We start from the raw sequence: 16,627 nt of genomic DNA on the forward strand, positions 1-16,627 counted from the left end.
CAATGCCCTTATTTCAGAAAACAGCAGAAATGCGGTAGAAAGCAAATTTGAGAGTGCTATACATGACACTCACCTTCATTCTCAGTTTCTTGTTTGGAACCACTGCAGAGAAAAAGTTAGCAGCTCCCCATATGCTGGGAAGGGTCATCCATGAGCCTTCTGAGAATCAGTCATGCTACCAAGAATGAAACTGAAAACCCTTTTTCTTCTTTCATTTATTGGCCATTACATGCAAACTGGGAAAATGACTCAAGATCACAGAGATCATGTGAAAAACAAGTGCTTGTCTCCCTTCTACCTTCTACCTTTTGAAGTCACAGCATTTAGAACCATACTGCACAGTTCACAGAGTGCAAGCCAGCCGATAATTGAGCTCAGCTCTTGGTATAAGAATGTGAAATCAAAGTCTGGAAAGTCCAACAAAACCAAAGACTCGCTAGTACCTTCTACTATATGAGTTTTCTCATGCCTCTCTGGAGGTGGTGCTTTTTAATTCCTTGTCTGTGGTGTTTGGAGTTGCAACAGTTTACTTTGCAGACCAGTGTCTGCCAGTGATCGTACAAAGTAGTGAGAAGAAAAGGTTGTAGAAGTCAGGGCTGGAGGAGCAGTGAAGGAAGAAAGGAAAGCAGGACCACGATGAAAGGTGAAGGAATGAGAGCTCTTCTTTCCAAATCAGCAGCTGTCTAGTTGCAGCATGGAATCACACCCTCGGTTATCAGAAAACCATGTTCTCAGTTTCATATTTATATATTTTGTTAAGATCTGTATCTCCATCTTGGAGCTCTTTCTCCTCTTCAGAATGATTACTTGTATGCATTGAAGTAATATTTAGAAACAACTGGCTGATTGTACATGATTTTTCGCTCCAGACTGTTCTGCTTCTCAACTGACAAGATCATGAACTGATGAAAGAAGTAATGTGGTAATATATCTGGATTTTAAGAATGAAAATTAAAGGTCTCTTAAATTCATGTCAAACAGCAAAACCATGGCATGGGAGACTACCAGGGACTACCCAGCTCAAACCTTATGTGCAAAGGATCCCTTCAGTCTATGGAGGCAGTAAGTTCCATAACGACGGTAGGAAAGTGGTGAATGGTAGCAACTTTTTAAACTTCATTACTCAACTTTTTTGTGTGTGTCTTGATTGTAAAAACGAAGAAACAAACAAACAAAACAACATACAATATTTATTTTGGAATCAAGTGACCTTTTGTTCTCTCTAGTTTTCTTAAAGGTGGCTCTTAACTAACAAATGTCTTAGCACAACTCTTATGTTTCAAAGGGATGGTTTTCACAGGTATGGTGCTGAAATGCTGAAAACAGAAAGCAGTATGGCCAAACCACATCAAACTATTATGTTTCTTCTGCATTGTGTTGCACAACATGGCTGGCCATTAAGTTATTTATGCACAAAGGATAAGAGCTTTCTGTACCCAACCTCCTGAGACTGAATAATATGTTCAGAGCTTATACTACTCAGTGCCTGTCGCATTTCAGTCATTATGGATGTGTTTCTGAAAAGAACACTATGTCAATTCACATCTTGGGGCACCAGAAGATCCTTCATGTAAGGACCTTTGTCTCATTCTTTAAGTAGAATTATTGGCATCAAGAGTAGAAAATGTGAAGATATTGCTTCAGTTATCATCCAGCAGTCAATAGATTATTGACAAATACAGATTGTGCTCAAATCAATTTACTGTCACTTTTCCCTAAATCAAAATTGTAAGCCACTAATGAATAGCAAGAATATCCTTTGGACAATATGCAGAAAGTGAGCCCTGGTTACATGAAAAAAAAAAGAAATCCTTGAGTCTGTATTTGAAAATATGACAGGCTATATCTGTATGTACATACATGTGGCTAAATACTAAACTGTAATTACACTGATGGCATCAATTTGTGTGAGTATAGAGAAAAGATAAGGATAAACCTTTAATTCAAACCAAGTAATGAACAGATATTTTCCTAAGAAATGAGCAAATAACTGAAGTCATCAGCAATATTTTTTTAAATGTGTAAATACTGTACAGTAGTGCTAAAGCACATCAATCCTTGTAATGGGAGAGGCTTCTTCAGTGAAGGCCCTCTTTCTTTCCTGTGTAACAGATACTGTCCTTCTTGCTAAATCACCCGTGGACAAACATAATAAAGGGGCTTGTTTCCTCCCCAGAATATACTTTATCAGCCTCTTTGGACGTGAGGGGCTTACACTCATTTTCAGTGCTAACTCTAGGATGTTTGTGGTTTTTTTTTGATTTGGGCTATTTAACTGTTCAGATATTCATGATTAAAACTTTTTTTTTCTTTTCATTTTTTCCCCAAATGATCTCAAATAGCAACTCCTTGTGTGATAAGGCACATACACCCCGTGGGCTCTCCTGCCAGATGAGGGATGTTACTGCCATCTGCTGAGGAAAAGAGAAATCAGAGCATAAGTGCCCCAGTGCCATTTCAGGGAAGAATTCCTGCAGAGGTGCTGTCAGCAAGCCCAGGGGCGCATGGCAGGGTGGAAGACATAAATCCTCATTTTTTTTCTTAAACTCCATCTGAAACAAAAATGGAACAAAACCAACAAGGTCTGGCGGTTTGTTACAGCCTTTATGCACCCAGGCTGGGTGTGTTCAGCTATAAAAGGATGCAAACACTTCCCAGGGTAATGCTTTCATTTCACAACCAAAGTAAGACCCATGTTTCTGATGTATGGAAGCACTACATATGTTCAGCGTTGGGATCGCATTGACAGGCTCCCCAGGGTCCGGCACCGAGATCGCCAGAGTTCAGGAAGCATCTGGACAACACTCTCAGACATACGATCTGATTTCTGGGGGGGTCTGTGTGGAGCCAGCAGCCGGACTTGATGATCCTTATAAGTCCCTTCCAACACGGGATGTTCTATGATTCTATGAATCCGGCTTCCCAGCCGGAATACCAAATACTAAACACCAATTCGTGCAGAAGTAAGTCGCGCAGGAGCCCTGAGGCCCACGAGAGCCACGCCGGCCGCTCCCGCCTCCGCCGCCTCCGGGGGAGCCCGGCTGAGACCCCCGCCGAGCCACTCGCAGCCGCAAGGGGGCGCCATTCCCTAAGCCTACGCTGCAGCGCCCTCAACGCCCTGCCGTGATGCGAGCCCCGCGCCGCACCGCCTCCCGAGAGAGCCCTGGCTGTGAGTGGAGCAAATTCCTGACTGGCGTTCGGAAGAACCAATCAGAGCCTGTATCTCCGCTAGAACTGCGAGCCAATGGGAGAGAGGAGGAAGAGGAGCTGCTCGCCGGAAGTAAGGTGTTGGTGGTAGCGGTGGCAGCGACAGCGCGGGGGGCAGGTGAGGGCGGTTGTTTCCCTGGGTCCAGTGTATGGGGCAGGCTCGTTGGCCAGCCGCCGTTGGGCTCCTGCTGAGCGCGGCTTCTGCCTTTTTTTTTTCTTCAGCACTAGCCTGGCGAGCCCCGCGGCGCGGCTTTGGGCCTTCCCGGAGCCAGGCCGTAGCGGTGGGCCTGGGGCGTGAGGCTCCTGCCCTGAGGGCCGCGTGTCCCTGCCGGCTGTTGCCCGCCGCTCCCCGCCCCGAGCCGCGCGGTTTCCCCTCCCATGGGATTTGGGCTTAGCGCACCAGGCTTCTCCTTTCTTCCTGTGCTTGTTTGCTGGCAGATCTGGTTTAAGAAGTGCCTGCTTAATGTGCTCCCAGTGTAGTTACTCATGGCACGTGTATTTCAGTGGAAAGCTACTAGGGATTTACTGGGGAGTTTCCTGCCTTATGCACGCTGAAGTATCTCCTGTCTGGTGTGTTTTCTCATAGCTAGCTGTACAGTACTTTCTTTGTATTACAAAGTTGTCACATAAATTATTTAATGTACATCTTTTTGGTATTCACTAGGTGTTTTCATTTGCAAAAATGGGTGAACCTCAACAAGTGAGTGCCCTTCCTCCACCTCCAATGCAATATATAAAAGAATATACTGATGAAAACATACGTAAAGGTTTGGCACCAAAGCCACCTCCACCCGTGAAAGACAGTTACATGATGTTTGGTAATCAGTTCCAGTGTGATGATTTAATTATCAGACCTTTGGAAAGCCAAGGTATTGAACGGCTACATCCTATGCAGTTCGATCACAAGAAGGAATTAAGAAAACTTAACATGTCTATCTTGGTCAACTTTTTGGATCTCTTGGATATCTTGATAAGGAGTCCAGGGAGTATAAAGCGAGAAGAGAAACTGGAGGACTTGAAACTGCTTTTTGTTCATGTCCATCATCTTATAAATGAGTACCGTCCCCACCAAGCTCGGGAGACCCTGCGAGTCATGATGGAAGTGCAGAAACGTCAGCGTTTGGAAACTGCAGAACGATTTCAGAAGCATTTAGAGCGAGTTGTGGAGATGATTCAGAACTGCCTGGCATCCTTGCCTGATGATCTTCCTCATTCTGAGGGAGGACTGGGAGTGAAAACAGAGCCAATGGACACTGATGATGGCAACAACTGTATTGGACAGAGTGAAAAACAGAGAGAACGTTCTAGTTGCAAGAGAGAGCAAGTTTTAGACAAAGATGCAGCTATGTGTAGCATTATTGATGAAATGACATGAAGGAAGCATTTCTTTTATTAGCTTACAATAGTGAGAGGCCAAATGGATTCTGAGGGTGTATGCTATATTTTGTTTTCCTGTTATACCAGCAGTTGAAGGATTCACACCTAATGGGGGGAGGTTGTGAGTAGCTAAGCAGATGAGAATACTGTTTTTTGTGAGCTATATGTATATTGGCGTAAAATATATATATATATATAAAAACAAAACAAAATGTATGCCTTGTGCAGCATGGATGCTGTTAAAGTTAGCTTTTTCTGTAGAATGTCATTTTGTCACAGCTTTTTGGGGCATGCTTCACTTTGTAATTGTCTTGTGTTGTGGAAGCAGGGGATCTGACTGACTGAAATTGAATCTGACAGTTCCTGCATTTCAAATAAATGTTAGTTGTTTACACTTTAAATGGGTCTTTTCAGGAATGTGTTATTCAATATTAAAAATTAAATCAATGTCAAGTCTGAGAAATCCATTCCTTTCTAGCTTTGTAGTAATAGTATTAAAGAGAACTTAAGAATTGCTTTATTATGTATGTAATGTGGTGTAATTTGTCTTGTTTAGATTTGTGACATCGTGAGTCTCTACAACTAAGTTGATTAAATGGATAACTAGCTTTTATACTAAGAACTTTCATGTTAGAAAGATCCTTGAAGTCTGTCAAATGGAAGCTAAGTTGTGTTTAAAGAGAAGTGGAGTTGGATCAAACCCATGGCAAGAGGAAAAGAGTGATTTGATAATGAAGAAGTGGCTTCTTTACCCAGCCCATCCTGCTGGGGAAATCCTCCTTCCATGTTTTTGCTATAGAACACTCTAGAATGTATGTTTTCCAAACCAGATACAGCACCTTTTTTTTTAAAAAAAAAAAAAAAAGCAAACTTTGTGGATGGGGGGATTTAATGAAACTATTTTTAACAGTCATTATGCAAACTATATGTATTAGATAATTCATCTGTTTTCGGGCATGCAGATTTATTTAAATGAGCAGGTAGCTCTTAACTGTTGGGTGGTGGGGACTGAGATCCCTGTAGCTAAAGATGGACTGAAGCAAACAGGTGACTCACTGCAGGAACTCATCTGCTGTTTCAAGCACATGTGATGTAAGTAATAATAAAGCAGAAGCCTGTTCTTCAGAAATGTTTATAAATAACTTTATGAAGTTAAAACTTTTGACCTCTATGCAGCTGCCACTCTTCCCTTCTCCCTTTATCTGAACTGTTGTTTTCCAGTAAGTAAAGCAATTCCGAGTCAGCTGAGTTAATTTTTATCTTCTTTGCAAATGTTTTTCAAGTGGAAGATAGGAAGAAACTTTTATCGATAAGAGAGATCATGCACTGTGGAGCTGGTTTGCTGCAGATGTTCTAACTCTGCCATTCAATAGCTGTAGATGCTCAAGGTCTTTTTTGGTGGTTTTTATTTTTTGTTTTTAATAAAAGTTGTAGGCCTAGGTGCCTTTGTTTCAAGCATAGGCTGGGTTCTAGCAGTAACTAATAATTGTAGTTAACTTTTCTTGGTGAAAGCGTTGAAGTTAATGGAGATTGAATCATTTAAAATCTTAAGGCTTTCCAGGAAGTTTCAGAAATAATTTTATCTCACTTCTTCAGGGTCTGTCTTTAAGGCAAACCCTTAGATAAGTCCTTGCAGGAGATCATGTTACTTCCTGAGTGTTTCTTCAGCCAAAATGGTAACTCTCTTTTGTCAAATCCATACAATGACAGTTTTCCTTTCTCCTGTTAGAACTTTGCTTTCGATTAAAAAAAAAGACAACAGTAGCTGCAGTGAAGGCAGTGGGTGATGTATGCCATGTACTGGAGCTGCATTTCAGATTGTGTGGAAGGATATGACTCATTAAATGACTTTAAGTTATGACTTAAAAGGCTGTGAACGTTGTCTTTTCTAATGTGTTAATTAGCCCACTCATGATGATTAGGTCTTTCTGAACCTCAAAAGAAAATAATCCTGACGTTGCTTTTGGATGTAATGATGATATGTAAGTATTCTACTCCTGTGAAACGTTCATGTATGAAATGTGTTGGATTATATATGCATTTTGAAACTCAGCAGGATAAAGTTAATATCAAATGTTAAGAAGACTTCGAACAAAATGCTGCTATAAAACAAGAAGCCAGTTCTTCTATTACACCGAGTGAGCCCAGGGATGACAAGTGCTGTTCCTTGAAACAGGGAAGCCAAGTGTGTTGTTAGTGGCAAAAGAAGAAAGTTCTGATCATTCAGAGGGAAAAAAAGCGAAGCAGTGTTCTGTCATTGCAGAGCAGTCCCAGGATACTGCTGGTAATGGTCAGAGTGATGTCTGTAAAAGCTGCCTGCAGTGTCATATCTCCCCGGAGACAAGAGTAGCAAAGAGGAAGTGTTTTCTTACACAATCCTAAATCTATACAAAGATCACCCTTTCTCACTCTTCCAGCCTTTTTTTGGCAGGTATGTTGCTGGTGTAGTTCTGCCCCTTGGCTGCGTTTAGTTGTTATTTATAAAAAGTCATTCTTTGTGACTTAATTTGTCTGTATAAAAGGGTGTAAGGCAGATTATCTGCTTCAGCAGAGAACATTAAGTTGACAGAGATCACATTTGATCGCAGCCGCAGTTCTAGTCTGAACAATATTAAAGGACACCATGTCCTTGCTCAGGGTAACCCAGAGTGGCCAGGAGCACCGTGTTTCAAATCATACGTCTCAGCACTTTTCTTCTAAGTGAGCACTGCCACCCTGCTTTTCAAGTGACTTCTGTGCTGTGTGTTACTTGGGATTGTAAAAGCCCAGATACATGCAAAACTTTTAAGGGCTGGGTGATGAGAGACTGCAGTCCTGCTTAGGCTACACATGTGAATTGGTAAGCAAGCTTCCAATGTTGCTGCCTGCAAAGGCAATCACGTTTGCTTAAAGTAGCTCTGTGCTACTTCTAAATTTTAGAAGCAGAATTTAGGATTGAATGCTGGTTTAGTAATTCCTAAGAACCTGTTACATTTCTGAATGCTTTCTGTTTACCTGTCTGTTACGCATCCTATGTAATCTCTTCCTCCTAATTCTATGCACAGTGGCAAGAAGAGGGTGTGGGAAGCAGTATGGGGCAATGGGCTATTGGTGACTCAGCTCGGTGCTACTAACAACAGTTAAACCCGCTATAATCAAGCAGATCTGGGGGAAAAAGAGAAGTAGATTTCTGAAGTGCTGCTGAATATTTTAACCTTTTAGTCAAACCACAGTCAGCAAGCATTCAGCTGTGTGTGTTCTCAGCAGCAGCAGCAGCTTCAGCGACTAACAGACTAACCACAGGAAGGGCAATCCTGATCAAACCGAAGGGCATCATCCTGTTTGAAGCTGACGTGCTAGTACTCAGAAGTAAAACCAGCAGTTTATGAAGAAGATAGTTTATTTCGAATGTAGGTGCGCAAAGAGTGAATAAGAGTGTTCCTCATCTTCGGCCACAATGTCTTCTCATTTCTTCCTGGACTGGATCCTTCTGATCTGGCTTACAGGTAACTCAGTGGGTGTGAAAAATAGCTGGAAGTGGATGGAGGGGAGGTAACGTGCATCGGTGCTTCTGGGGGTTGCAAAGAGATTTGGGGTTATGGTGGTAGGAGTGGTTGCTTGGCACAGAAACTGCTGTTTTGCATATTAAGTAGAACTTTATCGGAGTGGCTCAAGAGTATTCTGATGGTCTCATCTCCCTTTTAAAACAGAGGTATTAATACAAGCAGATGGACATTAAACGTTTTTTGGTAGGGTATGTTCAACAGACAGAAAAGAGAGATTACTGGTATTTTTCTTCTAGTTTTTTTCTAAAGCCTTTTATGATGAGATTCGTTTAGTTTCCTTTTTGTAATAAATAAAATGCATTATTTTCAGAGATTAGTTTCTAGCGTGTTATTGTGGCAAAGTCTTTGCACGAGACTTATTTATAATTGTTACGGCATAGTTCAGGAAAAAAAAATGACTGAGATGAAATTGGGCAGAACAGCTTTTTCCCAAGGAACAATGGCAATGAAGCCATATGGTGCTTGGGATCCACTGGCACAAGTTGGGCTACCCGCATAGGGCAATGCCAGTGATATTACAGGGACTTTTATTAGAGATGATTAGTTGCTAGAATATTTCCTGCTTCCATTCTTGCAGCAGTGGATTGTATCCCTGAAATGTTAATGTAGATAGATCAACATCTTTGCACATTTGATTCCATGCTGTGGGAACCGAACAGGTTAAAAGCTTGGTAAGAATTAAGGGGGAATATGAGCTAGAGAAAAAAGAAGGTATAGAAGCATTCAGGAAAGTTCTGGAAGATCTCTTCTGATAGGCATTGGACAAATCCTTTCTTAGTGAAAGAAAAAAAGGAAACGCACAGCTGTGATTCTGATGAAAACTGCCTTTCAGTGGCTTTTCATCGAAAGGGAGGAAGGGTTTCCCACTATGGTTTTAATGAAAAATGATGCCTTTCTGTTCTCCCATGCCTGGCTTGGTTTAAATCTAAGTTAAGGGAAAAACAAATTGACCTGGACGTGGCTGAAGAGAAGCTACAGAGCCGTGCAGATCCAAACCCCATTCTCTCTTCACCTTTTTGCCTGCTGCACACAATCCATTTAATGTTTGTGTTTCTGTGCACAGGTCCCACAGTCTCGGGATTGCTCGTGAAGGGAGAGGTTGGTCAGAATTTGACTGTGCCCTGCTTTTACACGGTTAAGAGAGAATACGACATCACCTCAATGTGCTGGGGCCGTGATGCCTGCCCCAGTTCAAAATGTTCTCGCCCCATTATCTGGACAGATGGGAGGAGGGTGACAGCGCAGTACCACACGAGGTATGTGCTGAAAGGGGAGCTGCTGAAGGGCAACGTGTCCCTCACCATCCTGAATGCCCAGGAAGCAGACAGTGGGACGTACTGCTGCCGTGTGGAGATCCCAGGCATGTTCAACGATGAGATAACCAACTTCCAGGTGGTGGTTGAGAGAGGTGAGTGCAGTTACAGCGACTCTGCTGCTCAGTCTGGAGTCGGAAGCTTGTGGAGGAAGTGATTTCTGTAATCATCCATAGGCTCAATGTTTAGCATCTGGCAGACCTGCTGATAGTTGGATTAAAGCTAATCTGTCTTTGATAATGTTGTAATCCTAATACAGTCACTGCAATAATAATAATAAAAAAGCAAACAGCAAAGGCAGTGGTGCTTTGTTTAATGGTATGCAGTGCTACTGAGTTTTCTTAGAAGTACTATCTATAGAGTTGAAGAATAAGGGCACTGCAGGGTATCTGAAGTGCCATACTTGCAGCTTTATCACAGAGACTTCATCTTTTTCTGCTGGGTTCTAGGGTAAAGCCCAGGGACACACAGCTGGCATAGACAATTCTTCTTTGAGTAAACTCTTCTTTTGATTTTAGTTTTTCTCTACTTGTAAAAAGCATGATAACGTATGGAACAATTGTCTCACAGATGTGTCCTTAGTTCTAGCACACTTTTACAGAAACATTTTTCTCTTGTTCACTACATGAATGCACATTAATTATAATGCCTGTTGTTTGTTTTTCTAACATCAGCTAGGGTCTCTACTGCAAGTCCTCTCACTTACACCTCTCCACAGACCTCAGGTAACTTTTTTCCAAGTATTAATCTCAATAGCATATGTTAGCTGCATTGAAAATGGAGATCTTAAAAAAGAAACAAAATGATAGAAATATCTTGGCTAAAATTTAGTGAACATACCATAGAACATGAGATCTGAACTTGGCTTGTAAATTCTACCTCCCATTATATAGAGGGCTTAGCAGAAGGAACGTGTATGTTGCTCCTAGATGCTTCATTGGTGCTACAAGCATTGTTTTCCTTGTGGCTGTTTCAGGATGTATTTTCTCTGTGGTATAAAGTCTCACCTTGTCATCTGAAAGTGCCTCCCGTGAACAATGAAGCACAAGGTTTTAGGAGCTGTGAGTGTGCTCACTATTTAATCAAAGCATTTGTTGCTTAAGGTAGTACAACAAAGAACTACGTTGCTGGGTTAGTTCAAAAGTACATCCAGTTCAGGATCACATCTCCATTAGCTGTCAACTGCAGGTAATTGAGGAGGAATGTAGAAACAGCAGAAATTCTATGATACAACACCAAAGAATTCTTTTACTCTGCTGTAACCTGTGTCTCAGAGGTAGCCCACATCCCCTGTGGTATATGCATAGTGTCAGGTGAGGCCCATCGTTGTGTTGGAGCATCCATTCCTTACTCAGCTTTGTTCCACTTTGCTTTGTCTGTTTATTGACATCTGTCATATACCCACTCATCTTCCTCTTTTTTTGTCAGAAAAAGCCAACTTTAATTTTCAGTACGCTCAGGAGAGTTAGTAGTCTAATGACAGCTTATTGCCAGGATTTTGAAAGAAAAATCAGGGATGCTATTTGTATTTATCCCTCAATCTCAAATGTTACCAGTTGAGCAACACTGAAATGTTACAGCACTTGCATTTCCTTCTTGGAAGAAGAAGTGAAAATTTTCTCAAACCATTTCTATTCTTGCAAATGATATGGCTTCCAGTCTTAGCTCTCACGGGTTTTCTTAACCATGTGACATCTTCCTTAGCTGCTGGGGAACAATTTTTTGTGCTTTGAGAATACAAGTTAATTTGTGCACGGGGAGACTTAAAAAGATGGGTGGCTGTGTTCCTGTGATGTAGGGATGTTCCAGCATCTGTCTTGAAAAAGACGACAGCGAAGCAGATGATGCTCACTCTTCAAAAAGCAGCTTATGGCATAAGGTTAACCATTCATAATATGAAAGGAGCCACCTGGGATTGTCATAGCGTGAATAGAAGATTTTGTTTTCAGGAAGGTTTTGTATCATCTGACAACACAGAGAAACTGTGACGGATGATGTGGATAACATAGCAGTCTGTAGCTCTACTTTAAATATTGAAAACTGCTCTGGGAAATTACCTCAAGATCCACTGCGTGCCCTATGCAAATGTATCACACTTCAGTCAGCTGTTTATTGTATAGCTGTGATCTGGGACTTCAAAAGTACCACCTGCTGTCTGCAACTCCGTACCAATTCATCTTTCAAGGCCCTGAGCTGGCATTTATCAGTTTTCATCAGATAATCTAGTTTTACATCCATTGCCTCCTCTGATCTATGATATGGATCCAGAGCCCAACTCCGTAACTCCATCCATCTAGGCTCTGTGTTGAGATAATAAGTGTTTCCTGGAAGGGTTTCAAAGCTCTGAAAAGGGCACTGGAGGCTCCAGTATATGAGGAGTTTTGCAATGCCTTTGGTTGGCACCAGCATCTTTATGATATGCACAGCCAAGACTCCAGACAGAGGTACTCAGGTTCAGTGGTCTCAGGTCAGCAGTATACATTCTTTGTCCAAGCAGAATGGTTTTCTGTGCAAGTGATATGTTGGTTTGTCTTGCTTTTGCTCAGCTCCTGGGAGTGCCAGTGGAGCATCCTCTACTGTCAGAACGTGGCCATCAGTTTCTGTTTCAGAAGCTCCTGAGACTGTAAGTATCTCTGTTGTACTATACTGAGATTATGTGCTTAGACATTGGAAGTTGCTGGGTCATTCATGCAGTTAAATTATAGCACTTTATTTTGATTGCAAAATAATGTGTATGTTTTTCCAGTCTGCACATTTAATGCTTATGTAAGAATGCTTATAGGGTCATTATGAAAGGGAGAAAACAAAGTGCTTTGCTTGCAAAAACTGTTTCCTTCCTACTAAAATGGGAAGACCTTTAGCAAATTCTGTATTGCCTTTCAGGCCTCTGGTTCCTACTCAAGCACCTCAGACTACCCAGAAGTAACCTCAAGCCTGCAGGTACCGGCAGGACATGGGGAAGGGTAGAAATTGGACCACCTGACAGCACAGGGATCCACCCGCCATGCCTGTGTATAGGGTTCAAGCACACAGCCCTGTCTGCCCTGCTGAGTCCTCCAGCCCATGCTGTGTGTTAATGGGCAGTAGCATCACCCTAATTTTGTCAGGAAGATAAGACAGCCAAGCTACCCTTTGGGAAGGCCTGATGTTATGTACTGCAAGGGAGTATGTACTGTGGGCATTCATATTGCTGCACATCCAGAAAGTCAGGGACTGTACTAACTCTCAGCATCTTCCCAGCTCTTAAAGAGAGGTTGGATAACTATTGGCTGACTTCAGGAAGAAGTTGTGCCAAAAGGTGAAGACATCTTCACTTCATAGGATAAAGCTTTGAAAAACTACTGAGTAAGCTGACAAAAAGGGAGGCAGAGGGAAAACACCAGCGGATATTTAATCTTATGATTAAATAAGATATTCACCAAACAGTATTAAATGTTCGGCTTCTTCCATGGGCTGAAAGGAACCAGGAGCAAATGTGAACAAATGGGACTGTTCATAACCTCAGGTTCTTTGACAGTGTTAAGAAATAATATATTTAACAGCAGGGTTCGCAAGTGTTGTGTTGTGAATTCTTGAAGCTAGTATCTCAAGTTGGGCTCTTGCTCTCAAGTGCATTTTAACTGCAGGGTTGCAAAATGCACAAATGGCCTCTAGGTCCTGCATGGGATTTATGCTCTGAGTTCCACTGATATTAATCTGTTTTGTGTTTGACAGAATTCGTCCATATCAACCCATAGTCAGCAGTACTCAGAAAAGGGTGTTTACCTCAGAATTGGATTGTGTGTGGCATTTCTGGTCATCCTTGTTTTGGGTCTGTTCCTGGGTAGACGTAAGTACTTCTCAGAGGTGGTTGTTCAAGTGTGGGTTGGGTACATCAAATCACAGCTGTGGCAAATGCCACACGTGTCTCCTGTGTCGTGAAAGTGAGCTTATGTCCACCTTGCCTGGGTCTGGTGAGGAGACACATGGTACAAGCCCATATCCCCTGCCCTGCTCCTGTCCTCATGGGCACTGCCTGTGTTGTCCCTGACCTTCCCAATGATAAGGGAAGAGGCACTGGTTTCATGTCACTGTACCCAATGTTTTTCATGTGCCAGACTTTCTCCTTAGATGCTCTTGGTCAGACCAAACCACATTAATTTGACTTCATGGAACGTATGGGGATTTCCTACACTGAAAACCTCTGCTTAAAGTTCCCTAATTTCGTTTCTTGCACTTTTTTTTTTTTTTTTTGGCTAAACTTGCAACTTTACTTGCTTTGGATGGTTCAGAGAACAATGTTTATTTTTCTTTATTTTCATTCTGGATGATCCTTAGGATATTTACGCAATATGAAGAAACTGAGTAAGTTTGCAAGGTAAGTATTCTATTTCTGCTTCAGCTAATATGAAAAACTAGATCCCAGAAGGAGCTGCTGTGATTCCTGCTAGATGCATGCTGACTATACATACTCTAATTTGATTTTCTTTTTTAATCTCAAATTAATAAGAAACATTGCAAAAGAAATTAACAAATCCTGCTACTCATCCTTAGTTAATAAACAAAAAATGAGTCTAACTGCCAATTCAGTGCATTAGGGAGTAGGCAAACTGCAAGTGTGAGTTGTCTCATAAATGAAAAAATGATTCATTATCAGTTGTGTTTAAGTAAGTGTTTTTGCATATTTTACAATTTTTCCAGTGAGCTGGTTCATTTAACTGTCTGCTCTTTTTTGTTTCTATTGTCTGTTGTTTAACAGCTTTGTTTTTACTCATGTGTGCAGCTCTGTTGCATTTTGGAGACCAGAACGTGCAGAGAACCGAAGTGCCCTGGAAATTGAGATCCATACAGAGGAAAACATTTACACAATACACTAAGGACTGTATGCATGCTCGCCTTTGTCATCTCTGGGACTTCAAATATTTTCCAAAATGTTAGCTGCTCCCTCTGCTCTGCAGCTAAGTGTGACTGGACTACTAAAGCATCACTCATATCATTCTAATAAAGCAAATAAAAGCTACCATTCTAATTAAAAACTTTTATCAGCTTGTTCCAGAAACAGAAACCCTACTGGCTTGAATGGAAATTTCCAGACTCCATTTATCAAACCATAAGGAAAGCTACCATAGACAAGGGGGAATGGCTTTAAACTAAAAGAGGAGAGATTTAGGTGAGATGTTAGGAAGAAGTTCTTTACTCAAAGGTTGGTGTGACACTGGCTCTGCTGCCCAGAGCTGTGGGTGCCCCATCCCTGCAGGTGCACAGGGCCAGGTGGGATGGGGCCCTGGGCAGCCTGAGCTGGTGGGGGGCAGCCAGCCCAGGGCAGGGGTTGGGACTGGATGGGCTTTAAGGTCCCCCTCCAACCTAAGCCACTCTATGATACACTGCTTCAAATTCTCTCTTACTCTCTGAAAAAAGGAAGTGGCAAGATGACTATTCAATCACAAAAGGAAAACCACCCACAATTTTAAAATTTGTCTCTATTATGTATTGTATCTGCTAGCTACAAAACAAACTGTCATCCAAGGGAGGGGAGCAACCTCATAGCTGCCTTGGCACAGACAACAGATGGAAAAACTTGGTAGTAATCATATGTCAAAATGCTTTTCATTAATCTTTTGTTGTAGCTGGGCATGCCCATCCCCAATAACAGCTTGGTTATGCAGTGTGCAAATTCCTGCCCCCCCCATGGTTAAAGCTGGAGGAGCTGCTGGTGCTCACCCTCTCATGGGGTGTCGTTGGAGCCTATGGAATACTCACACCTTGCTTTCAGAGACCTGTGACTAAGTGCATTTTGCTCTGCAAAATGTGTCACTTTCTTGCTGTGGCTTTCTCTTTGGGCCCATGTATGCCCTGAGAAGTTCTCAGGGTAGAAAATTTCATTTCCAGGTCTCTAAAACAACCAGGCAAACAGAACTACGCTGTAGTTTTCTGCTCTTTCAGGTGGGAGAGCGACCAGCTCTCACCAAGTATTAGTGAGTGCAAATTTCACCCTGTAGCTCAGCCTACACAGCAAAGTGCAATACATAAAGCACGCATTGCTGCCATAAAGGAGGACAGCAGACTTAGAGCTAACTTTGTCATTAAGATCATTTTCAAGGGAGACACGCATAGAACAAAGCTATGTCAACCACTGAGGCATAAAGGAGCAATAATAGAATCAGTAGGTGTTTTGTTAACAGCTGAGACACTTGGCCATGGTCTGGTTGTGCTGTTATGGGGAGCTGAGGTCAGTGGAGCAGCTACACTGCCTGCCCTGAGTTCGTAACCAGCTCTGCCATTTGCTTTCTTCATGTCATGTGCTGCCTTGTATAAGAAGATACTGAAACTAAAATGGTTCTGTTAGTTCAAGATTGTATTTATTTGTTTGACTATTAGCAACAACTTCTAAACTAGAATCCGTGACCCCACTGCAGACATTGCTTTCCATCTGTCCGTCTGTCTGACAGGTCGCTGCTGCGGGTTTTGGCCCATGACCAGAGTTGGAGGAAGTCTGACCTGTTCTCTGAAAACTTCAGCACTTTCTGCTGCCTGCAGCTTTTACCAAATAAATAATCTTTACAGGGATACAGACAAGATGTGGGGGGTTTCCAAAAGCATCTGATTACAACCACTTGTGCTTCTAAGGAGCCTGAGGACTGCTGATCATGAAAGCTGCTTGCCCATAAGGGCTTTTTTCCTTAGTATTACAGACAAATTCAGACTAATTTTTGTATCAGAGAGTTTTTATGCAAAATAATGTCCACTCACATCAGCCCATCTTGGAGTAGGTATTTCAAAACAATCCCCAGGTGCATTAAGAGTTTTTCCAGCTGCACACATCTGGCAGCCTATTGAGCCTGATAAGGCTAACAAGCTGCAGAATGCTCTGCCTTTCCTTTTCTGCCTGCAAGAAGCCTCTAGATAGCAGTATAGATACAGAAAGCAAGGCACATTTTTCTAGTTCTTCCCAGCGTTCTCGAATCTGATGGATTTTGGGTGGCCTTTTTCAATTCCAAGTCTTGGTAAAGAAGCAAAGCTGAATAATGCCATGCTTCTCTTTTCCTTCCCTAGTTGCTTGGAACAGGCTGGCCAATTATGTTTTGAGAAACTTCATTGAAATTGGTAGCTGGATAAAGACCCAAATTAGTGTCCCAGGTGGGATTCAGCTGCTCCTTGCACTAGCATCGGGTGAGCATTCATCACTGTGTGATGGTGAGTGATAGG

The 16,627-nt window shown here is 42.1% G+C and overlaps 2 protein-coding genes across 10 annotated transcripts; both read left to right on the forward strand.

Annotated features, from left to right (window-relative positions):
* On the forward strand, window positions 3,231-4,985 carry MED7 (mediator complex subunit 7). Its single transcript, XM_021410571.1, has 2 exons — window positions 3,231-3,325; window positions 3,872-4,985. The coding sequence occupies exon 2, from the start codon at window positions 3,890-3,892 to the stop codon at window positions 4,580-4,582; it is 693 nt and encodes a 230-aa protein (XP_021266246.1). The 5' UTR covers window positions 3,231-3,325; window positions 3,872-3,889; the 3' UTR covers window positions 4,583-4,985.
* On the forward strand, window positions 5,253-14,457 carry HAVCR2 (hepatitis A virus cellular receptor 2). 9 transcript variants are annotated; one of them, XM_021410569.1, is made up of 9 exons: window positions 5,253-5,676; window positions 6,848-7,423; window positions 9,193-9,537; window positions 10,117-10,167; window positions 11,989-12,065; window positions 12,326-12,382; window positions 13,157-13,271; window positions 13,760-13,799; window positions 14,181-14,457. In XM_021410569.1, exons 3-9 carry the CDS (start codon window positions 9,291-9,293, stop codon window positions 14,296-14,298), a joined length of 705 nt encoding a protein of 234 aa, XP_021266244.1. In that variant the 5' UTR covers window positions 5,253-5,676; window positions 6,848-7,423; window positions 9,193-9,290; the 3' UTR covers window positions 14,299-14,457. The 9 variants fall into 9 exon arrangements, with proteins under 9 accessions (XP_021266244.1, XP_021266245.1, XP_021266236.1 ...); XM_021410570.1 differs by lacking the exon at window positions 6,848-7,423; XM_021410561.1 differs by lacking the exons at window positions 5,253-5,676; window positions 6,848-7,423 and adding an exon at window positions 7,454-8,069.

This window comes from Numida meleagris, chromosome 12 (assembly GCF_002078875.1).
Source record: "Numida meleagris isolate 19003 breed g44 Domestic line chromosome 12, NumMel1.0, whole genome shotgun sequence".
In the NCBI taxonomy this organism is placed as follows: domain Eukaryota; kingdom Metazoa; phylum Chordata; class Aves; order Galliformes; family Numididae; genus Numida; species Numida meleagris.